This window comes from Mustelus asterias, chromosome 28 (genome assembly GCF_964213995.1).
Source record: "Mustelus asterias chromosome 28, sMusAst1.hap1.1, whole genome shotgun sequence".
In the NCBI taxonomy this organism is placed as follows: Eukaryota; Metazoa; Chordata; class Chondrichthyes; order Carcharhiniformes; family Triakidae; genus Mustelus; species Mustelus asterias.
The window spans coordinates 15,468,893-15,485,074 of record NC_135828.1 but is presented as its reverse complement, the minus strand read 5'-3'; the positions used below and the strand labels follow the sequence as shown (position 1 = coordinate 15,485,074).

Sequence of the window (16,182 nt, the reverse complement as noted above, 5' to 3'; positions counted from 1 at the left end):
TGCCCTTGAGACGGTGGTGGTGAGCTGCCTTCTTGAACCACTGCAGTTCATTAGTGTAGGTACATCTACAGTTCTGTTACGGTGGGCAATCCAGGATTTTGACCCAGCCACAGTGAAAAAACAGGGATATCTTTCCAAGTCAGGGTGGTGAATAAATTGAAGGTGAACTTCCAGATGGTGGTGTTCGCATGTGTCTACTCTCCTTGTCAGTTTTGGTCAATGCTAAGTCCCAGGATGTTAATAGTGGGGGATTCAGCAAAAGTAATGTCATTGAATGTCAAGGGGCGACAGTTAGATTCTCTCTTGTTGGAGATGTTGACACTTGTGTGGCGCAAATGTTACTTGCCACTTGTCAGCCCAAGCATGGATATTGTCCAGCTCTTGCTGCATTTGGACATAGACGTAAGATAGTGTATGTTAACTCTCATGGAAGGGTATAGGGTCAGAAGCTCAACTCAGGATCAAATAGGATGTTACAGTTGCAAACAGCTTATTTCAAATGAAATTATGTTGGGAAAAGGAATGGAATCGGTGGCAAAAGTATGAAGTCAGTGGTCGACACTGAAGATAATGGCTGAGGTGTTTAACTGGTGGAAATTGCAGTTCATTCAAAACTGGACAAGCAGTCAGACAACATAGTGGCAGTGAAGGGATTGAGACAGGTGGCGGAGAGTTACTTATTTTGAAATACATTTTGACAGCTCATCCATCTTGTTCCACATTGCTCTTCTCCTCCCAACCACGTTTGCTGCTGCAGTCCGTCCATGCGAAGTGTAATCCAATACCAATGACAGGGAATGAAGCAGCCAAAGTAATTGCACTTGCAGAAAATAGGAACAGCTGAGTCTACCCAAAATAGTTGGAGTGTTTAATACAGTATGAGCTGTACCTTTGTCAGTGAGATTTGCTGTTAGGACAGCGTAGAGAGCGTTTTACTCTGAATCTGGCTGTGTTATCTGTGACCCAGGAGTGATTGATGCTGGTACCATTTCGCAGCACTAATCTGGGGCACAGAAAACATGTAACTTGTCAAGAAGAAAGATTTGCATTTACATAGCACCCTCCATAACCTCAGGACCCCCCCCAAAAAAAAGCAGTTTACAGCCACCAGCTGTAAGGTAGGAAACAGGCAGAATTTTCCAGTCCCACCCGCCATGGGAATCGTAATGGGCGGAACAGGACCGTGCAAAGATCCGTTGACCTCGGGCGGGGATTTTCTGGTCTTGGGGCGAGCGGAAAATCCCGCCCCCAGTGAATTTGCTGTGCAAACTCCCACAAGCAGCAATGTGATAATGACCAGATAATTTGAGTGATAGTGAGTGGGGCATGGTCCATTGTGATAGATCACAATACATGGTTGTATCTTTAGATTTAATTCCCAGGAGGGTCACATTTTTTTCCCCTTGCAATAGCTTCTTCCTCTGTACAACAGGCAACTTTGAAAGATTATTGTTTTTAAAAAGAAATAAATCATATGGAAAACAATTTTTAAAAACAATTGGTTTCTGACAGCTGGGAGAATTAGATTATTGAAGGTCATGAGGTTTTGTTTTGGTTAAATCACAAAACTTGGGTGGGGGAAGGAACAAAATATAAATCATTCCTTGCAAAGACTTCTCTTGCCTGGTGGGGAGTCCTGAAGTATTTGTCGGCAGGGCGGTTAAAGGGGATGTGGGGGTGGGGGACCTCCCCTTTAAGGAGGGGTTAACTGAGTGACCCGGAAGTGAAGAAGCTGGCGGTGGCTGGGGTAGTCGGTGCTGTGGAAGGCGGCGGGACCGGGGGACGGTGAGTAGCGGCTCCGGGTGGCGGGGGAGGGAAAGAGAGAGAGAGGCTCGGTCCCCGGGGCCTTGCCGCCCTCCAATCCCCAACTTTTACTTCATGCACAGCAAACACTTGGTTTATTTTTTTTAGACTTCGCAGTGGCGGGGAGAGCAAAGCCCCTCCCCCCTGCCCAGCCCAACACCATTCTCAGCTGCAGCTCAACATTTCCATCCCCCCCCCTTCCCCATTGACTGTGTTTAAATGTTTCCTGTTTGTGTGCAAACTCCTAATTGTGCTCATTTCCTGTTCTGTGCCTTTATCTGCATCCAGAATTGCTCTCTTTCCAATCATTCACCCTTTCCAAACTGCACCCCCACACAAGCCCCTGATCCATGTATTGTAGCTCTCAGATTTGCTACCCCTTGTCTGTTAATTCAGCAAAGCAGACTTCTAAATCCCCATCCCTTCCCTTTTCAACTCTACCTGATGGGGTGCAGCTTTATCCAGTTCTGAATTTGTGTGGCTCCTCTGTTGTCCTTTGTTCCCCCCCCCCCCCCCCCGCCCCCCGCCCCCCGCCCCCGGACAGTTCACTCTCCTAAGCTTTTCTGCTCTTAATAATCCTCCCTGCTTCCTGAGGCCTCTTATCTCGAAGCTCCAGTCACCTCCCCCTGCCTGGTGTCGTCATACGAGTTTGCCAGATGTCAATTTATTTTCTGTTTTCTTGGGTGTTGTTGGGGTAACTTAGATGTTTTGATTTGCTGCTAATTATGCAAAGACGTAATCAGAAAGTGAATATTTGCCGCTTGAGAGGTTTGAACAAATATTAAAAATTCAATTGAAACTGCATGGCATATGCAGAAATGATGTGGAGATGCCGGCGTTGGACTGGGGCAAGCACAGTAAGAAGTCTCACAACACCAGGTTAAAGTCCAACAGGTTTATTTGGTAGCAAATACCATAAGCTTTCGGAGCACTGCTCCTTCGTCAGATGGAGTGGATATCTGCATGCAGAAATGCCAGGATAGGTTTGTGGATGAGATTGCTGGGAGAGCTTCAAATTGGCTTTAGAGGAGTGATGGTGCTTACTTGGGAGGCAAGTTAATTATCATTTGAGAGTTCCAGAACCTATAACCCATTGCCATACTCTTGCAATTTAAGGTATTTTTCCTTTTCTACACTCTTTATAATTTTCTGTAACTCCTATAAAATCCCTCTCACTCACCTACTTCCAAAGTTAAAGAGCCCAAATTTCTCCATGCCTGAGAACTGTTGAGGCTTGTACATTATCACCGGGGCATAAATGATTCAGTGACCAGAACTGGACACTTCTTCTGATGTACTCTGACCAGAGTACTGCAAAGTTCGATCAAATCTCCTGACGTATTCAGTTGTTTTGGCTGAATAATTCAGTGGATGTAAAAGATCCCGCAATGCTATTTTTCCTCGACATAATTTATACCTCAGCTATTTCTTGGTGATGTTGGTCATTTTCACTTTTTTGTGGCACTTTGTGTGCTAATTGGATGTGGATCCGACATTACAACAGTGACTGCCCTTCAGAAGTACTTCCTTAGTTGTAAAGTGCTAAATAACTGCAAGTTATTTTAATATTCTATTGGCATCCCGCCATTTTGCACATGGTGTACAAAGGTCTTTTTCAGCTTCATCTTTTGCTATTTCACCCAATCGTGCTGCGTGGGTGTTTTCCACTTCTCTTCGAGTGTTTCACTTCACATATACCGACGTCAAATTTAATCTCCCTTTGTTCTGACCACTTAGCCATTTAATTTAGTTTATTCTGTAATTTGAGCTGCCATTTTCTAGTTCACTAACCCTCTTGGTTTGGTATCAGCTGCAAATTTGATTAATTTGCCGAGAGTGTCTGATTTCAAGCCATTCTGCATTGGAAACTGTAGTAGATTGTAAGTGGGCCCCACTTACCTGATGAAGGGGCACGCTCCGAAAGCTAGTGGCTTGTGCTACCAAATAAACCTGTTGGACTTTAACCTGGTGTTGTGAGACTTCTTACTGTGTTTACCCCAGTCCAACGCCGGCATCTCCACATCATAACTAGAATGGAGTCAGACAGGCATTTGGTAGTATGGAGCTTGAGTATCACTGAAAAGGGAGACGTGTCAAAGGATTTTGTCTTTCACTCATCAGGACACTTCACAAAAATGGCAGTATAAGGGGAAACAATTTATGCTGTTTGAGAAGAGAATACTGCTTGATGGAGGCCATGGCGTAGTGGTATTGTCACTGGATGTGTAATCCAGAGACCCAGGCTAATGCTCTTGGACCCCGGGTGCGAATGCCACCACAGCAGATGAAGTTTGAATTCAATAAAATTGGTCTAATGGTGACAGTGAAACCATTGTCGCTGGTTGTCAAATAACCATTCTAAGGAAAAATGCCAACCTTACCTGACCTATATCCACAGGAAATGCTTCCTGAAATGGTTTAGCCACACATTGTGAGAGCAGTTGGAATGGGCAATAAATGCTGGCCTGGTCAGTGATGCCTGCATCCCATAGATTTAAAAAAAAAAGTTGATGGTGACAGACAGATGACTGCCAGGCATTATTTGAAATTTAAACCAGGGCAAGGAATGAATCGGTGATTGGCTGTCGCTTATTTTTGTTTAGCTAAAACATGTTTATTCTGTCTGCAGCTTCCAATACAAGCAAATGCACCATGCTCTGAGCCTAACTTAGTCTTAAATTGGTTATCAGCGTAATTCTTAACGCACTGAGAATTATTTAGAAAATGTTGCCAATGTTAGACACTGTTTTGAGTTTCGCAAGCACGGACTGGATGGGTATATAGCATGTCCCAGACGCATTTTGGTTTGACATGATCTGCTGGTCTTCAGGGTATACAGCCTATGTACCGAGTATCACATTGGCACTAAAATTCATGTATCAAGTTACTCATTTGTGTGATAGGTAGGACATCTTTTTGGCTTGATTGCAGCATCAGGTGGCACAATGGTTAGCACTGCTGCCTCTATACGCCAGAGATCCGGGTTCGATTCCCGGCTTGGGTCACTGTGCGGAGTTTGCACGTTCTCCCCGTGTCTGCATGGGTTTCCTCCGGGTGCTCCGGTTTCTTCCCACAGTCCGAAAGATGCGCTGGTTAGGTGCATTGGCCATGCTAAATTCTCCCACAGTGTACCCGAACAGGCGCCGGAGTGCGTCGACTAGGGGACTGTCACAGTAACTTTATTGCAGTGTTAATGTAAGCCTACTTGTGACACTAATAAATAAACTTTAAACAGTTAAACTAAATTTATGATGTTGGGATAAAGGAACAAGCTCCGATATCTGGTTCATTGCCACACTATATCAGTGATAATATGTTAAACCTCTGGATGATCTGAGCAGACAACCAGATAGTGAATTAAAATTCCTCCTGTGAGTTTTGTCAACTGCCAGTGCGTGGTACCACCCTTGTCAGTGACAGTTTGAAGATAAACAATCCAACCTGTAGAGATGACATCTCGACCTGGGGGGGGTAATCTGTTTTTGCTTTTGAGTTACGTCCGCTATTGACACAGGCTTTCCTGCAGTCACTAGTCCTTGGAGGGAAATAGTTTTTTGTCCTTTGTCACCCCTTTTTAAATGCGATAAAGGAGAGAGGGAGTAAAAGGTGGATCGAATGCAGCAGAACGACACCTGGAGATTGATTTAGTGTCAGAATTCTGAGAGCAGGAAGATGATGGCTGTGCTAAATTCATGTTGGAATGCAGAAATGTAACTAATCCAGGATGATGGGATGGGCTGGGGGCAATCAGAATTCTCATGCATGCTGGTACACGTTGACAGTGCTAAAGTGGAAATGAGAGCCTTTTGTTATAGTGGAGTACTGTATCTCTGTGCTTAGGGAACCAGTGGAAGTTGTGTCTGATATTCCATTCTTGAGACTTTCGGAGCACTGCTTTTGTTGAATAATTTGATGCCATCACATTCTAACCTGCAAGAGGGACAAAGCAAATCAAAATATTCAAGGAAATGGCAAAGGAAGACTTGGAGCTTTGAGTGAGTGTGTGTGACCCCCTTGCTAAAGTACGAGAAGGTAGCGTAAAACTAAAAGACCTTGAATTCTATCGTAGAGAGGAAATTAAAACCCCAAAGTGAAGTTGAAAATGTGGATCACTGTGTACTAAACATGCTAAAGGGTTACTTCTGGGTTGGGTTTACATACTAGCTTTAGTATCTACACACACGGCAGCTTTGGCATTGCTGCTGCAATGGGGTAAAAAGGCAGTAGACTCAGAATCAGCTCAATATAACACTCAAGCTATGGAAATGAAAGCCCAGCATCTGGTGAAAATGTCAGTGGTCAAGCTCAAAAGAGGAAAACAATGTGTGCAACATTAACTTGATTTGGCTTTTGGACAGTTCCTGGTTCATGTATGCAGAATTTTGCCAAGCCAGTTATTTCCCTGTGGTACTGAACATTGATTGTAGGATCTGTAGGGCCACAGGGCACACCTGTGGCATTTGCCATATTTGTAAAGTGTATCCCTGATCTAAAAAAATAGAGAGATGATAAACTCCTGTTCTGATTTGTCACAAGATAATAGTGCATTCCAGGTGGCTATGATAGGAACTACCTGTAGGAGATTTATTGATTTAAGATAATCATCTATACTTGATCAGAAATTCCCCACATAGCCATTGACAATACTTGCATACAAATGTTTTCACATTGCCTGCTTTAGATTGATCTTTTTGAGACACTAACGTATATGATTTTCATTGATTCAGCAATGATTGAAGGAACATTCATTAATACTGTATGAGAAAATTAGTGTACATTGCACCTTGAGCTGTTTCTCAACACTAATTTGCAAGCCTCACTCTGTCTTGTAGAAATTGTATAGTCCCTTTAGCCTGGAATATTTGAGTTCTTTCTATTTTGTTTAGCTTCTAATGTCAACAGTTTAATTTACGAATGATATCCTGCATGACCACAGTTGTAAACTGCTGCTGGAAGACATAGGACTCCAAATACATGGTTTACAATATCAAATATCAGGGTGTGTGCTATAAGTAAATGAGTGTATTAGGGCAATTAATTCAGTAATATTAAGAATCCTGCTCCTTTGGGTGCCATGCTCGAGGGCTTTGGCGACCATGGACTTCCATTTGATTGGTCCATGATTATGGTAGGCAAAGTATTGCAATGGTTTGCCATTGCCTTCTGCATTGTGGCTGACCAGGAAACTCTCCCACTCTTACAGCCTGGCGTCAGGCGTATTGGAAAGATTTACAGACTGATGACCTACCTGTTGGATCACATTATGCACATAGCTTGCACGGCCATCAAGTCTGGAACTGGGACTTGAACCTGGAATTTCTGGCCTCGAGGAGGGGATGCTACCCACTGACCTCCCTGATATTAAAAATGTCTGACTTGGGCAACGTGCCATTTGAGTTGATGGTCTGTGATCTAACATATGGCGCTGCTTCCTGATTGGGGAAAGCAGTATTGAGTTTAAATGTGCATGCATACATTATGATTTATAAAAATGCTGTTTCTACTGAGATCAGGCATTTATAGTGGGAATGAATTCTCAATCTTCTGAGCAATGTTAGGCACAGTATCTGCAGTATTTTTAACTGGGAAAAGTATTGTTTAAATTATTATTTACTGCTACAGGTATGATTGATGCAGTGTGTTGTCAAATTACTTTATTGTTTGGTTCAGCATGTAAGAAACCAGTAAAGCTGTCTTGCCTGAAACGAGTTTTGCTTTGGTTACTAAGTAACTTGTTGGTAACTTTTTACTACCGCAGGATCTTTTTTCTCATAACGTGTGACCCTTTCACAATTGACAGCAAATATTGCATTCTTGTCCTTGAAGATTAAGAAACCAGAAAGTTGGGTTTGATATTGACGGTGCAAATTGACCTATTAAGAAAAGCTTTGTGTTCCTGAAACCAGATCAGATTAAGAAAGGAGAAGAGTGGAAACTTTACTTGGCAAAGTTTAAACCTTTGCAGATTCCTTTTGGAGAGTAGACTCAACAATGCTGATGCTACCAAGACATTGAAAGCGGTTCAGAAAATGTTCCAGTGTTGAAGTTTAGTTTCGCGATGATTAAGCACAAGATTCTGCTGCTTTAATTTGTTTACTTTTAAGGTGCTAAGTAAGTGCACATAACTGTCATCTTTATAAATATAAGTAGGTTTTTCTAAACATTTTGCTAATTAATCGAATGTCAAAATCCTGTTTAAGCTGCTCCAATATTGCAAAGTTATGATATGAAGTTGCTTCTCCAGCACATGTTCATTTCTGAACATTCCATGCTTTCATCTTTGGAGAAGTAAATGCTAACTTGTACATCAGATTATGATTGTCAAATATTTGTTTCAGTGTGGCCCTGCTTCGTTATCATCCGCTGTTCCATCTCCTTCCTTGCAGATAAGGTATGATGACAATGACTCATGTTGGAGCAGTTGTGGCTGCATTAACTGGAGTGGTAGCCTTCTTCCTTTACTCTTCCATACACAAGATTGAAGAGGGACACCTTGGCATTTACTACAGGTATTAAATCATTTGACTGGTAGCAGATTTGAGACATACAGAATAAAAATGTAAGGAGACCATCTTATCTCAATTTAAGATGCAAATCTTGGCATTTAATTGGGCAGTCCCAATTTTCCTCTGAATAGACATTTCAAAATGTCTCTGATCCTATTTGTGAATTTTGGAAGTGAGCAGTATTTATTTTTTTTTAAATATGTATTGGTTGGGGTGGGGAGCATCTGGTTGTTGTGTTGAAAATCTGAAACTAAGAAATGGAGAAGCACAACAACTTGGTTATTATCGAGAGAGCAGATAAGTTAATGTTCAGGTTATGTACGCTTAAGAATGTTTTTCTTTGCCCACCCAATCCTTGATTAAATTTTGTTTATTTAATAGTGTCACAAGTAGGCTTACATTAACACTGCAATGAAGTTACTGTGAAAATCCCCCAGTCGTCACACTCCAGCGCCTGATTGAGGGATAATTTAGCACGGCCAATGCACCTAACCAGCACGCCTTTCGGACTTGGGAGGAAACCGGAGCACCCGGAGGAAACCCGTGCAGACGCAGGGAGGATGTGCAGACTCCACACAGACAGTCACCCAAGCTGGGAATCGAACCCAGGCCCCTGATGCTGTAAGGCAGCTGTGCTAACCACTGTGCTGCCGTGGCACCCCAGCTTTCTTTATAACACCATGAAGCTTTCCAGTACAGAGACCTTACTTATGGACAGATTTTCTACATTGTTCCACAATTCTTTTGAAAGAGAAGAGATAAATGATGAGAGTGGAGTTTGCCTGTCAGCTTATTTGACATATTACACCATTGCAACAGTATAGCTACTCTAAGCTTGGTATTTTCCTTGGATACTGTTTAGCTGAGCAGATTAGATTTCTGGAACTTTGTTCTAAAGTGATCATTACAACACTTTTAGAAACTGGGTTAAAATTGTTTACCAACTTGCATTTTCTGTGTTCACTGCCAAAAATGGAGACAGAATTATACCCCTCATCTGCCTACTCCTGGTGCTGATGGTGAAATTTGGATATTTATGGTATGCACGTGGAACAATGAGTGCCTATTACATCACTATGCGGAGATGTTATCAGCCCATCATCTACTATCCGGAACCTCCTTGGCCCTGGAGGACTTGGTGATGAACCACTGCAGTCTATCTGGTCTCGGTGCATCCATATGTTGTTAGAGGGTTTTTGACCCAGTAGCAGTGAAGGGACAGTGAAACAGTTCCAAGTCAGGATAGTATGTAGCTTGGAACGTAACTTGCACATGGTGGTGTTCCCTGCTGTCTCTGACCTTCTGTGGGGCTTACGGTTTGCAAGGTGCTGTCGAAGGAGGCTTGGCAGATTACTGCAGCGTATCTTGAATGGGGAAGTGGTGGCGTAGTGGTAATGTCACTAAACTAGTAATCCAGAGCTCAGGAGACACTGGTTCAAATCCCACCACAGCTAACATACTGGCATCAACTCGCCAGCAGTGTGGAAAATTGCCCAGGTTCCTCCTGTGTGCAAAAAGGAGGACAAATCCAACCCGATCAATTACCGCCCCATTAGTATACTCTCAATCATCAGCAAAGTGATGTGTTATTGACCGTGCTCTCAAGTGGCACTAACTGAGCAATAACCTGCTCACTGGCACTCAGTTTGGGTTCTGCTAGGGCCATCCAGCTCCTGATTACAGCCTTAGTCCAAAAATAGACAAAAGGTGAACTCCTGAGGTGAGATCAGTCAAACCAGCATTTGAGTGAATGTGGCATCAAGGAGCCCTAGCAAAATTGGAGTGGGGTGAGAAAACTCCAGTGGTCAGAGTCATACGTAGCACAGATGAAGATTGGTTATTGGAGACCAGTCATCTCTGTTCCAGGACATTGCTTCCAGAGTTCTTCAGGGTAGTGTCCTCGGACAAAAATCCATGACCTCCATCATAAGGTCAGAATTGGGGTTGTTTGCTCGATGTGATTGGATACTACTCCCCACAATTGGATGAGTGCAGCTACAACAGCACTCGAAGCTCCACACCACCCAGGAAAAAGCAGCTCCCTTGATTGGCACACTAATACCTTCATTATTCACTCGCTCCACCTCTGATGCGCGGTGGCAGCATTGTGTACCATCTACAAGCTGTACTGAAACAATTCGCTAGGACTGCAACTTCCAAACCGATGACCACAACCATCTAGAAGAGACAACGGCAGCAGACACATGGAAACACCACCACCTGGAAGTTCCCCTCCAAGCCATTCACCATCCTGACTTGGAAATATATCACCGTTCCTTCACTTCCCTGGGTCAAAATCCTGGAATTCCCTTCTTAACAGTATCGTGGGTGATCCTACAAGACATGATCTGCAGTGGTTCAAGAAGGCAGCTCACCACCACCTTCTCAAGGGCAGGAACTGCAGGCCTAACCAGCGATGTCCACATCCTCTTGAAGTGGATGTTAACCATGATCATATTGAAGGGCAAAGCAAGCTTGATGGGCTGATTGGCCTACTCCTGCTCCTATATTCCTTCCTGTTGACCAGAACACAAGACTAACATCCCTATTCTTCAAAATAGTGGCACTAGATCTTTTGCATCCACCTAAAAGTAAAGAATGGACCTTTACTTAACATCTCATCTGAAGGACAGCATCTTCGATAGTGCAGCACTACATCAGAATGCCAATCTTGATTGTTGTACTCAAGTCCTGGAGTGGGACTTGAACCTGCAACTTGGGCAAGAGTGCTACCAATTGAGCCAGGGCTGATGCATTTGGGGTGTGATGATGCACGATGGAGAGGAGACTTGTGTGGAACATAGACATGTTGAGCCACATGGTATGTTTCTGTGCTGCAGTGGCCGTGTCTCCGCAGTGGAGTCCAGCCCTGTAACTCAGAGGGCTAAGGAAAAGAGGAGGAAGGCGGTATTAATCGGGGACTCGATGGTGAAGGGGACAGACAGGCGTTTCTGCGGAGGTAGGCGGGATTCTCGCATGGTGGTCTGCCTCCCTGGGGCCGGGATCCAGGATGTCGCTAGTCGCGTCCCGGAAATCCTGAGGTGGGAGGGAGAGGAGCCTGAGGTAGCGGTACATATTGGTACCGCTGATGTGGGTAGGAAGGGAGAAGGGGTCATGAAAAGGGAGTACAGGGAATTAGGGAGACAGCTGAGAAAGAGGAAAGCAAAGGTAGTAATCTCAGGATTACTGCCTGTGCCACGGGAAGGTGAGGGCAGGAATGGAGTGAGGTGGAGGATGAATGTGTGGCTGAGGGACTGGTGCAGGGGGCAGGGATTCAGGTTCCTGGACCATTGGGACCTCTTTAGGGGCAGGGGTGATCTGTATACAAAAAACGGGTGGAACTTGAATCACACGGGGACCAATATCCTGGCCGGTAGGTTGGCTAAGGCTACTGGGGAGAATTTAAACTAGATAGGTTGGGGGGAGGGGAGCTAGAAGAGTTGACTAGGATCAAGGAACTAATTGATGGGGGGGAGGATGCAGGGGTAAGGGGAATTACAAAATTAATGGTAGAGGAGAGGGTGCAAGTGAATGAAGGCGGTAATTTAGATAAGGGAGTAGAGGGAGACGGTGTTCGCGACTCATCAAAGCGGGTTCAGATAAAAGCTGGAATAAGGACACTTTGCCTGAATGCACGAAGCATTCGGAACAAGGTGAATGAGTTGATGGTGCAAATCAGCACAAGTGGGTACGATCTAGTGGCCATTACAGAAACGTGGCTGAAAGGTGACCAGGACTGGGAGATGAATATCCAGGGGTATCAGGCGTTTAGGAAGAATAGACAGGAAGGAAAAGGTGGTGGGGTCGCGCTATTAATAAGAGATAATATCAGGGTAGTACTGAGGGATGACATAGGCTCTGAGGAACAAAACGTGGAATCATTATGGGTAGAGATGAGGAATAGTAGAGGGAGAAAGACACTAGTAGGTGTGGTATATAGGCCCCCAAATAATAATGTTGAGGTAGGGAGGGCTGTAAACAAGCAGATAAGGGATGCGTGTAAAAACGGAACGGCAATAATCATGGGGGACTTCAACATGCACATTGACTGGCAGACTCAAGTCGGTAAGGGTGGAATGGAGGAAGAGTTCTTAGAATGCTGTCGGGATAGTTTCCTTGAACAGCATGTTACGGAACCGACGAGGGAACGAGCTATTTTGGATCTGGTATTGTGTAACGAGGTAGGTAGAATTAAGGATCTTATTGTGAAGGACCCTCTTGGGTCTAGTGACCACAATATGGTCGAATTTCTGATTCAGATGGAAGAGGAGAAAGTTTGGTCTCAAACCAGTGTCCTCTGTTTGAACAGAGGGAAATATGATAGGATGAGGGATGAATTGGCTAAGGTAGACTGGGAGAGCAGGCTGGCAGGTAGGATAGTGGAGGATTTTTAAGGAGATCCTTTTCAGTTCTCAGCAAAAATATATTCCAGCAAAAAACAAGGATTGTAAGAAAAGGGAGAACCAGCCGTGGATAACGAAGGAAATAAAGGAGAGTATTAAAATAAAAACAGCTGCGTACAGAGTGGCCAAAAATAGTGGAGAAACAAGTGATTGGGAAAAATTTAAGAAACAACAAAGAGAGACTAAGAAAGCGATAAAGAAAGGAAGGATAGACTATGAAGCTAGGCTAGCAATTAATATAAAAAATGATAGTAAAAGTTTTTATAAATATATAAAAAGGAATAGAGTGGCTAGAGTGAATGTTGGACCCTTGGAGGACGAGAGGGGGGAGTTAATAGTGGGAAATGAGGATATGGCTGAGTCTTTAAATAAGTTTTTTGTGTCGGTCTTCACGGTGGAGGACACAAATAGTTTGCCAAATATTAACGATAGAGGGTTGGCAGCAGGAGAAATACTTAATACGATTAATGTTACCAGAGAGGCAGTGCTGGGTAGACTAATGGGACTGAAGGTGGACAAGTCCCCGGGTCCGGATGGAATGCATCCCAGGGTATTGAAAGAAATGTCAGAGGTAATAGTGGATGCGTTAGTGATTATTTATCAAAACTCGTTGCATTCTGGGGTAGTGCTGGTTGATTGGAAAACGGCTAATGTTACGCCGCTGTTTAAAAAAGGAAGGAGACAAAAGGCGGGTAACTATAGGCCGGTCAGCTTAACGTCTGTAGTAGGGAAAATGCTGGAATCCATTATTAAAGAGGAGATAGCAGGGCATCTGGATAGAAATGGTTCGATCAATCAGACGCAGCATGGATTCATGAGGGGAAAGTCGTGCTTGACGAACATGTTGGATTTTTATGAAGATGTGACGAGGGCGGTTGATGGAGGAGAACCAGTGGATGCGGTGTTTTTGGATTTCCAAAAGGCGTTTGATAAGGTGCCCCATAAAAGGCTGCTGAAGAAGATTAGGGCACACGGAGTTGGGGGTAGTGTGTTAAAGTGGATTGGGGACTGGCTATCCGACAGGAAGCAAAGAGTCGGAATAAATGGGTGTTTTTCCGGTTGGAGGAAGGTAACTAGTGGCGTGCCGCAGGGATCGGTACTCGGGCCGCAACTGTTTACCATTTATATAGATGATCTGGAGGAGGGGACGGAGTGTAGGGTAACGAAGTTTGCAGACGACACAAAGATAAGTGGAAAAGTGAATCGTGTGGAGGACGGAGAAGATCTGCAGAGAGATTTGGACAGGCTGAGTGAGTGGGCGAGGATATGGCAAATGGAGTATAACGTTGATAAATGCGAGGTTATACACTTTGGAGGAAATAATAACAAATGGGATTACTATCTCAATGGAAACAAATTAAAACATGCTACCGTGCAAAGGGACCTGGGGGTCCTTGTGCATGAGACGCAAAAGCCCAGTCTGCAGGTACAACAGGTGATCAAGAAGGCAAATGGGATGTTGGCCTATATTGCGAGGGGGATAGAATATAAAAGCAGGGATGTCTTGATGCACCTGTACAGGGCATTGGTGAGGCCGCAGCTGGAATACTGTGTGCAGTATTGGTCCCCTTATATGAGGAAGGATATATTGGCATTGGAGGGAGTGCAGAGAAGGTTCTCCAGGTTGATACCGGAGATGAGGGGTTTAGATTATGAGGAGAGGCTGAGGAGATTGGGTTTGTACTCGTTGGAGTTTAGAAGGATGAGGGGGGATCTTATGGAGACTTATAAGATAATGCGGGGGCTGGATAGGGTGGAGGCGGAGAGATTCTTTCCACTTAGTAAGGAAGTTAAAACTAGAGGACACAGCCTCAAAATAAAGGGGGGTCGGTTTAAGACAGAGTTGAGGAGGAACTTCTTCTCCCAGAGGGTGGTGAATCTCTGGAATTCTCTGCCCACTGAGGTGGTGGAGGCTACCTCGCTGAATATGTTTAAAGCGCGGATGGATGGATTCCTGATCGGTAAGGGAATTAAGGGTTATGGGGATCAGGCGGGTAAGTGGTACTGATCCACGTCAGATCAGCCATGATCTTATTGAATGGCGGGGCAGGCTCGAGGGGCTAGATGGCCTACTCCTGCTCCTATTTCTTATGTTCTTATGTAAATCCTATATAATTTCTCCCAAATTTAAGGACACAGTTAAACTGAAATACAGGCCTATTATATGCTGCATTGATGTTGTCTGTGATACGTTTTTGTGTGACACTGAATTTATTTTTGGTAAAATGTACTTAATTGTTTTTCTTATCTTTAGAGGTGGTGCTTTGTTGGCCAGTCCAAGTTCACCAGGATACCACATTATGATACCATTCATTACACACTTCAGATCTGTTCAGGTTAGCAATCCTTATTCAAATTGCCAGTAGATGCAAGGTGGGATGCAGTTGTGACTCGTCTGATCCGCGTTCTGTAATAACTTTGAGAATTGTACTGCTATTGTGATTTTCTGGAAGGTTCTTTTTCTAAATCCTTTTAGTTGTGACATCTTAGAATCCCTACAGAGGCCACTCGGCCCATCAAGCCTGTACCATCAGCAATCCCACTCAGGCCCCACATGTTTACCCTCCTAATCTCCCTGAAACTACGGGGCAATTGAGCATGGCCAATCAACCTAACCTGCACATCTTTGGACAAAGGGTTACGAATTGTTCTTCGTAGTTATTGGAAATTAGGTTAGAAGACCATTGATAGTCTAGAACTGTAATGATTGTCAAAATGCATTGTTTATTGCCACAGGTTTGCATGTCCACTCCAGAAGGCAGTGATGATAAGTACTTCCATATAACACTGTTCGAATTCAAAGGGAAAGATAGGACCACTTAATATTGCAATAGATAGCAATTGGAAGATCAATTCAAATACCAATGGAAGATATTCAAATACCCATTGGGTGGAATTTGATCCGCATGGTGGGATCCCCGAGCAGATTAGAAAAGATTAGTCAATCCTTTTGGGTGGCACAGTGGTTAGCACTGCTGCCTCACAGCACCAGGGACCCAGGTTTAATTCCAGCCTCGGGTGACTGTCTGTGTGGAGTCTGCACATTCTCCCTATGTCTGCATGGGTTTCCTCCCACAGTCCAAAGATGTGCATGTTAGGTTGATTGGCCATGCTAAAAATTGTCCCTTAGTGTCAGGTGGATTAGCAGGGTTAAATACAGGGGTTACGGGGATAGGGCCTGGGTGGGATTGTTGTCTGTGTAGGCTTGATGGGCTGAATGGCCTCCTGTAAGGATTATTTGATTCTATATCAATCGTGATCATGTAGTGGGCAGCCAATTAGAAGTGGTGTGTCGGGATGTGCTGTCTGTTTTGCTGCTCCTGCCTCTCCAGTAAGGGTGTCTCTGGTGCCTGTAAACACTTCCCTCAACTCTCCCCCTCTGCCACCCGTGTCCCAACAAGTTTGCGATCTTTTGGATCTGATTTTAGCCCTTTCACTTGGTAGCTTCCCTTTGATTTAGACTGTTCATC

At 44.2% G+C, this 16,182-nt stretch overlaps 1 protein-coding gene across 5 annotated transcripts in view; it reads left to right on the top strand.

Annotated features, from left to right (window-relative positions):
• Positions 1-1,710: 1,710 nt before the first annotated feature.
• Positions 1,711-16,182, top strand: part of LOC144480260 (erlin-1-like) — a 30,596-nt gene continuing 16,124 nt past the window's right edge. The window contains exons 1-3 of one of the 5 annotated variants that reach the window (XM_078199573.1): positions 1,711-1,785; positions 8,190-8,312; positions 14,967-15,048. In XM_078199573.1, coding sequence (XP_078055699.1) covers positions 8,197-8,312; positions 14,967-15,048 — 198 coding nt within the window. In that variant the 5' untranslated portion in view covers positions 1,711-1,785; positions 8,190-8,196. Of the gene's footprint in view, positions 1,786-5,739; positions 5,836-7,006; positions 7,207-8,141; positions 8,313-14,966; positions 15,049-16,182 lie in introns of those variants that run through there. The other 4 variants (XM_078199577.1, XM_078199574.1, XM_078199576.1 and 1 more) reach the window with 4 other exon arrangements.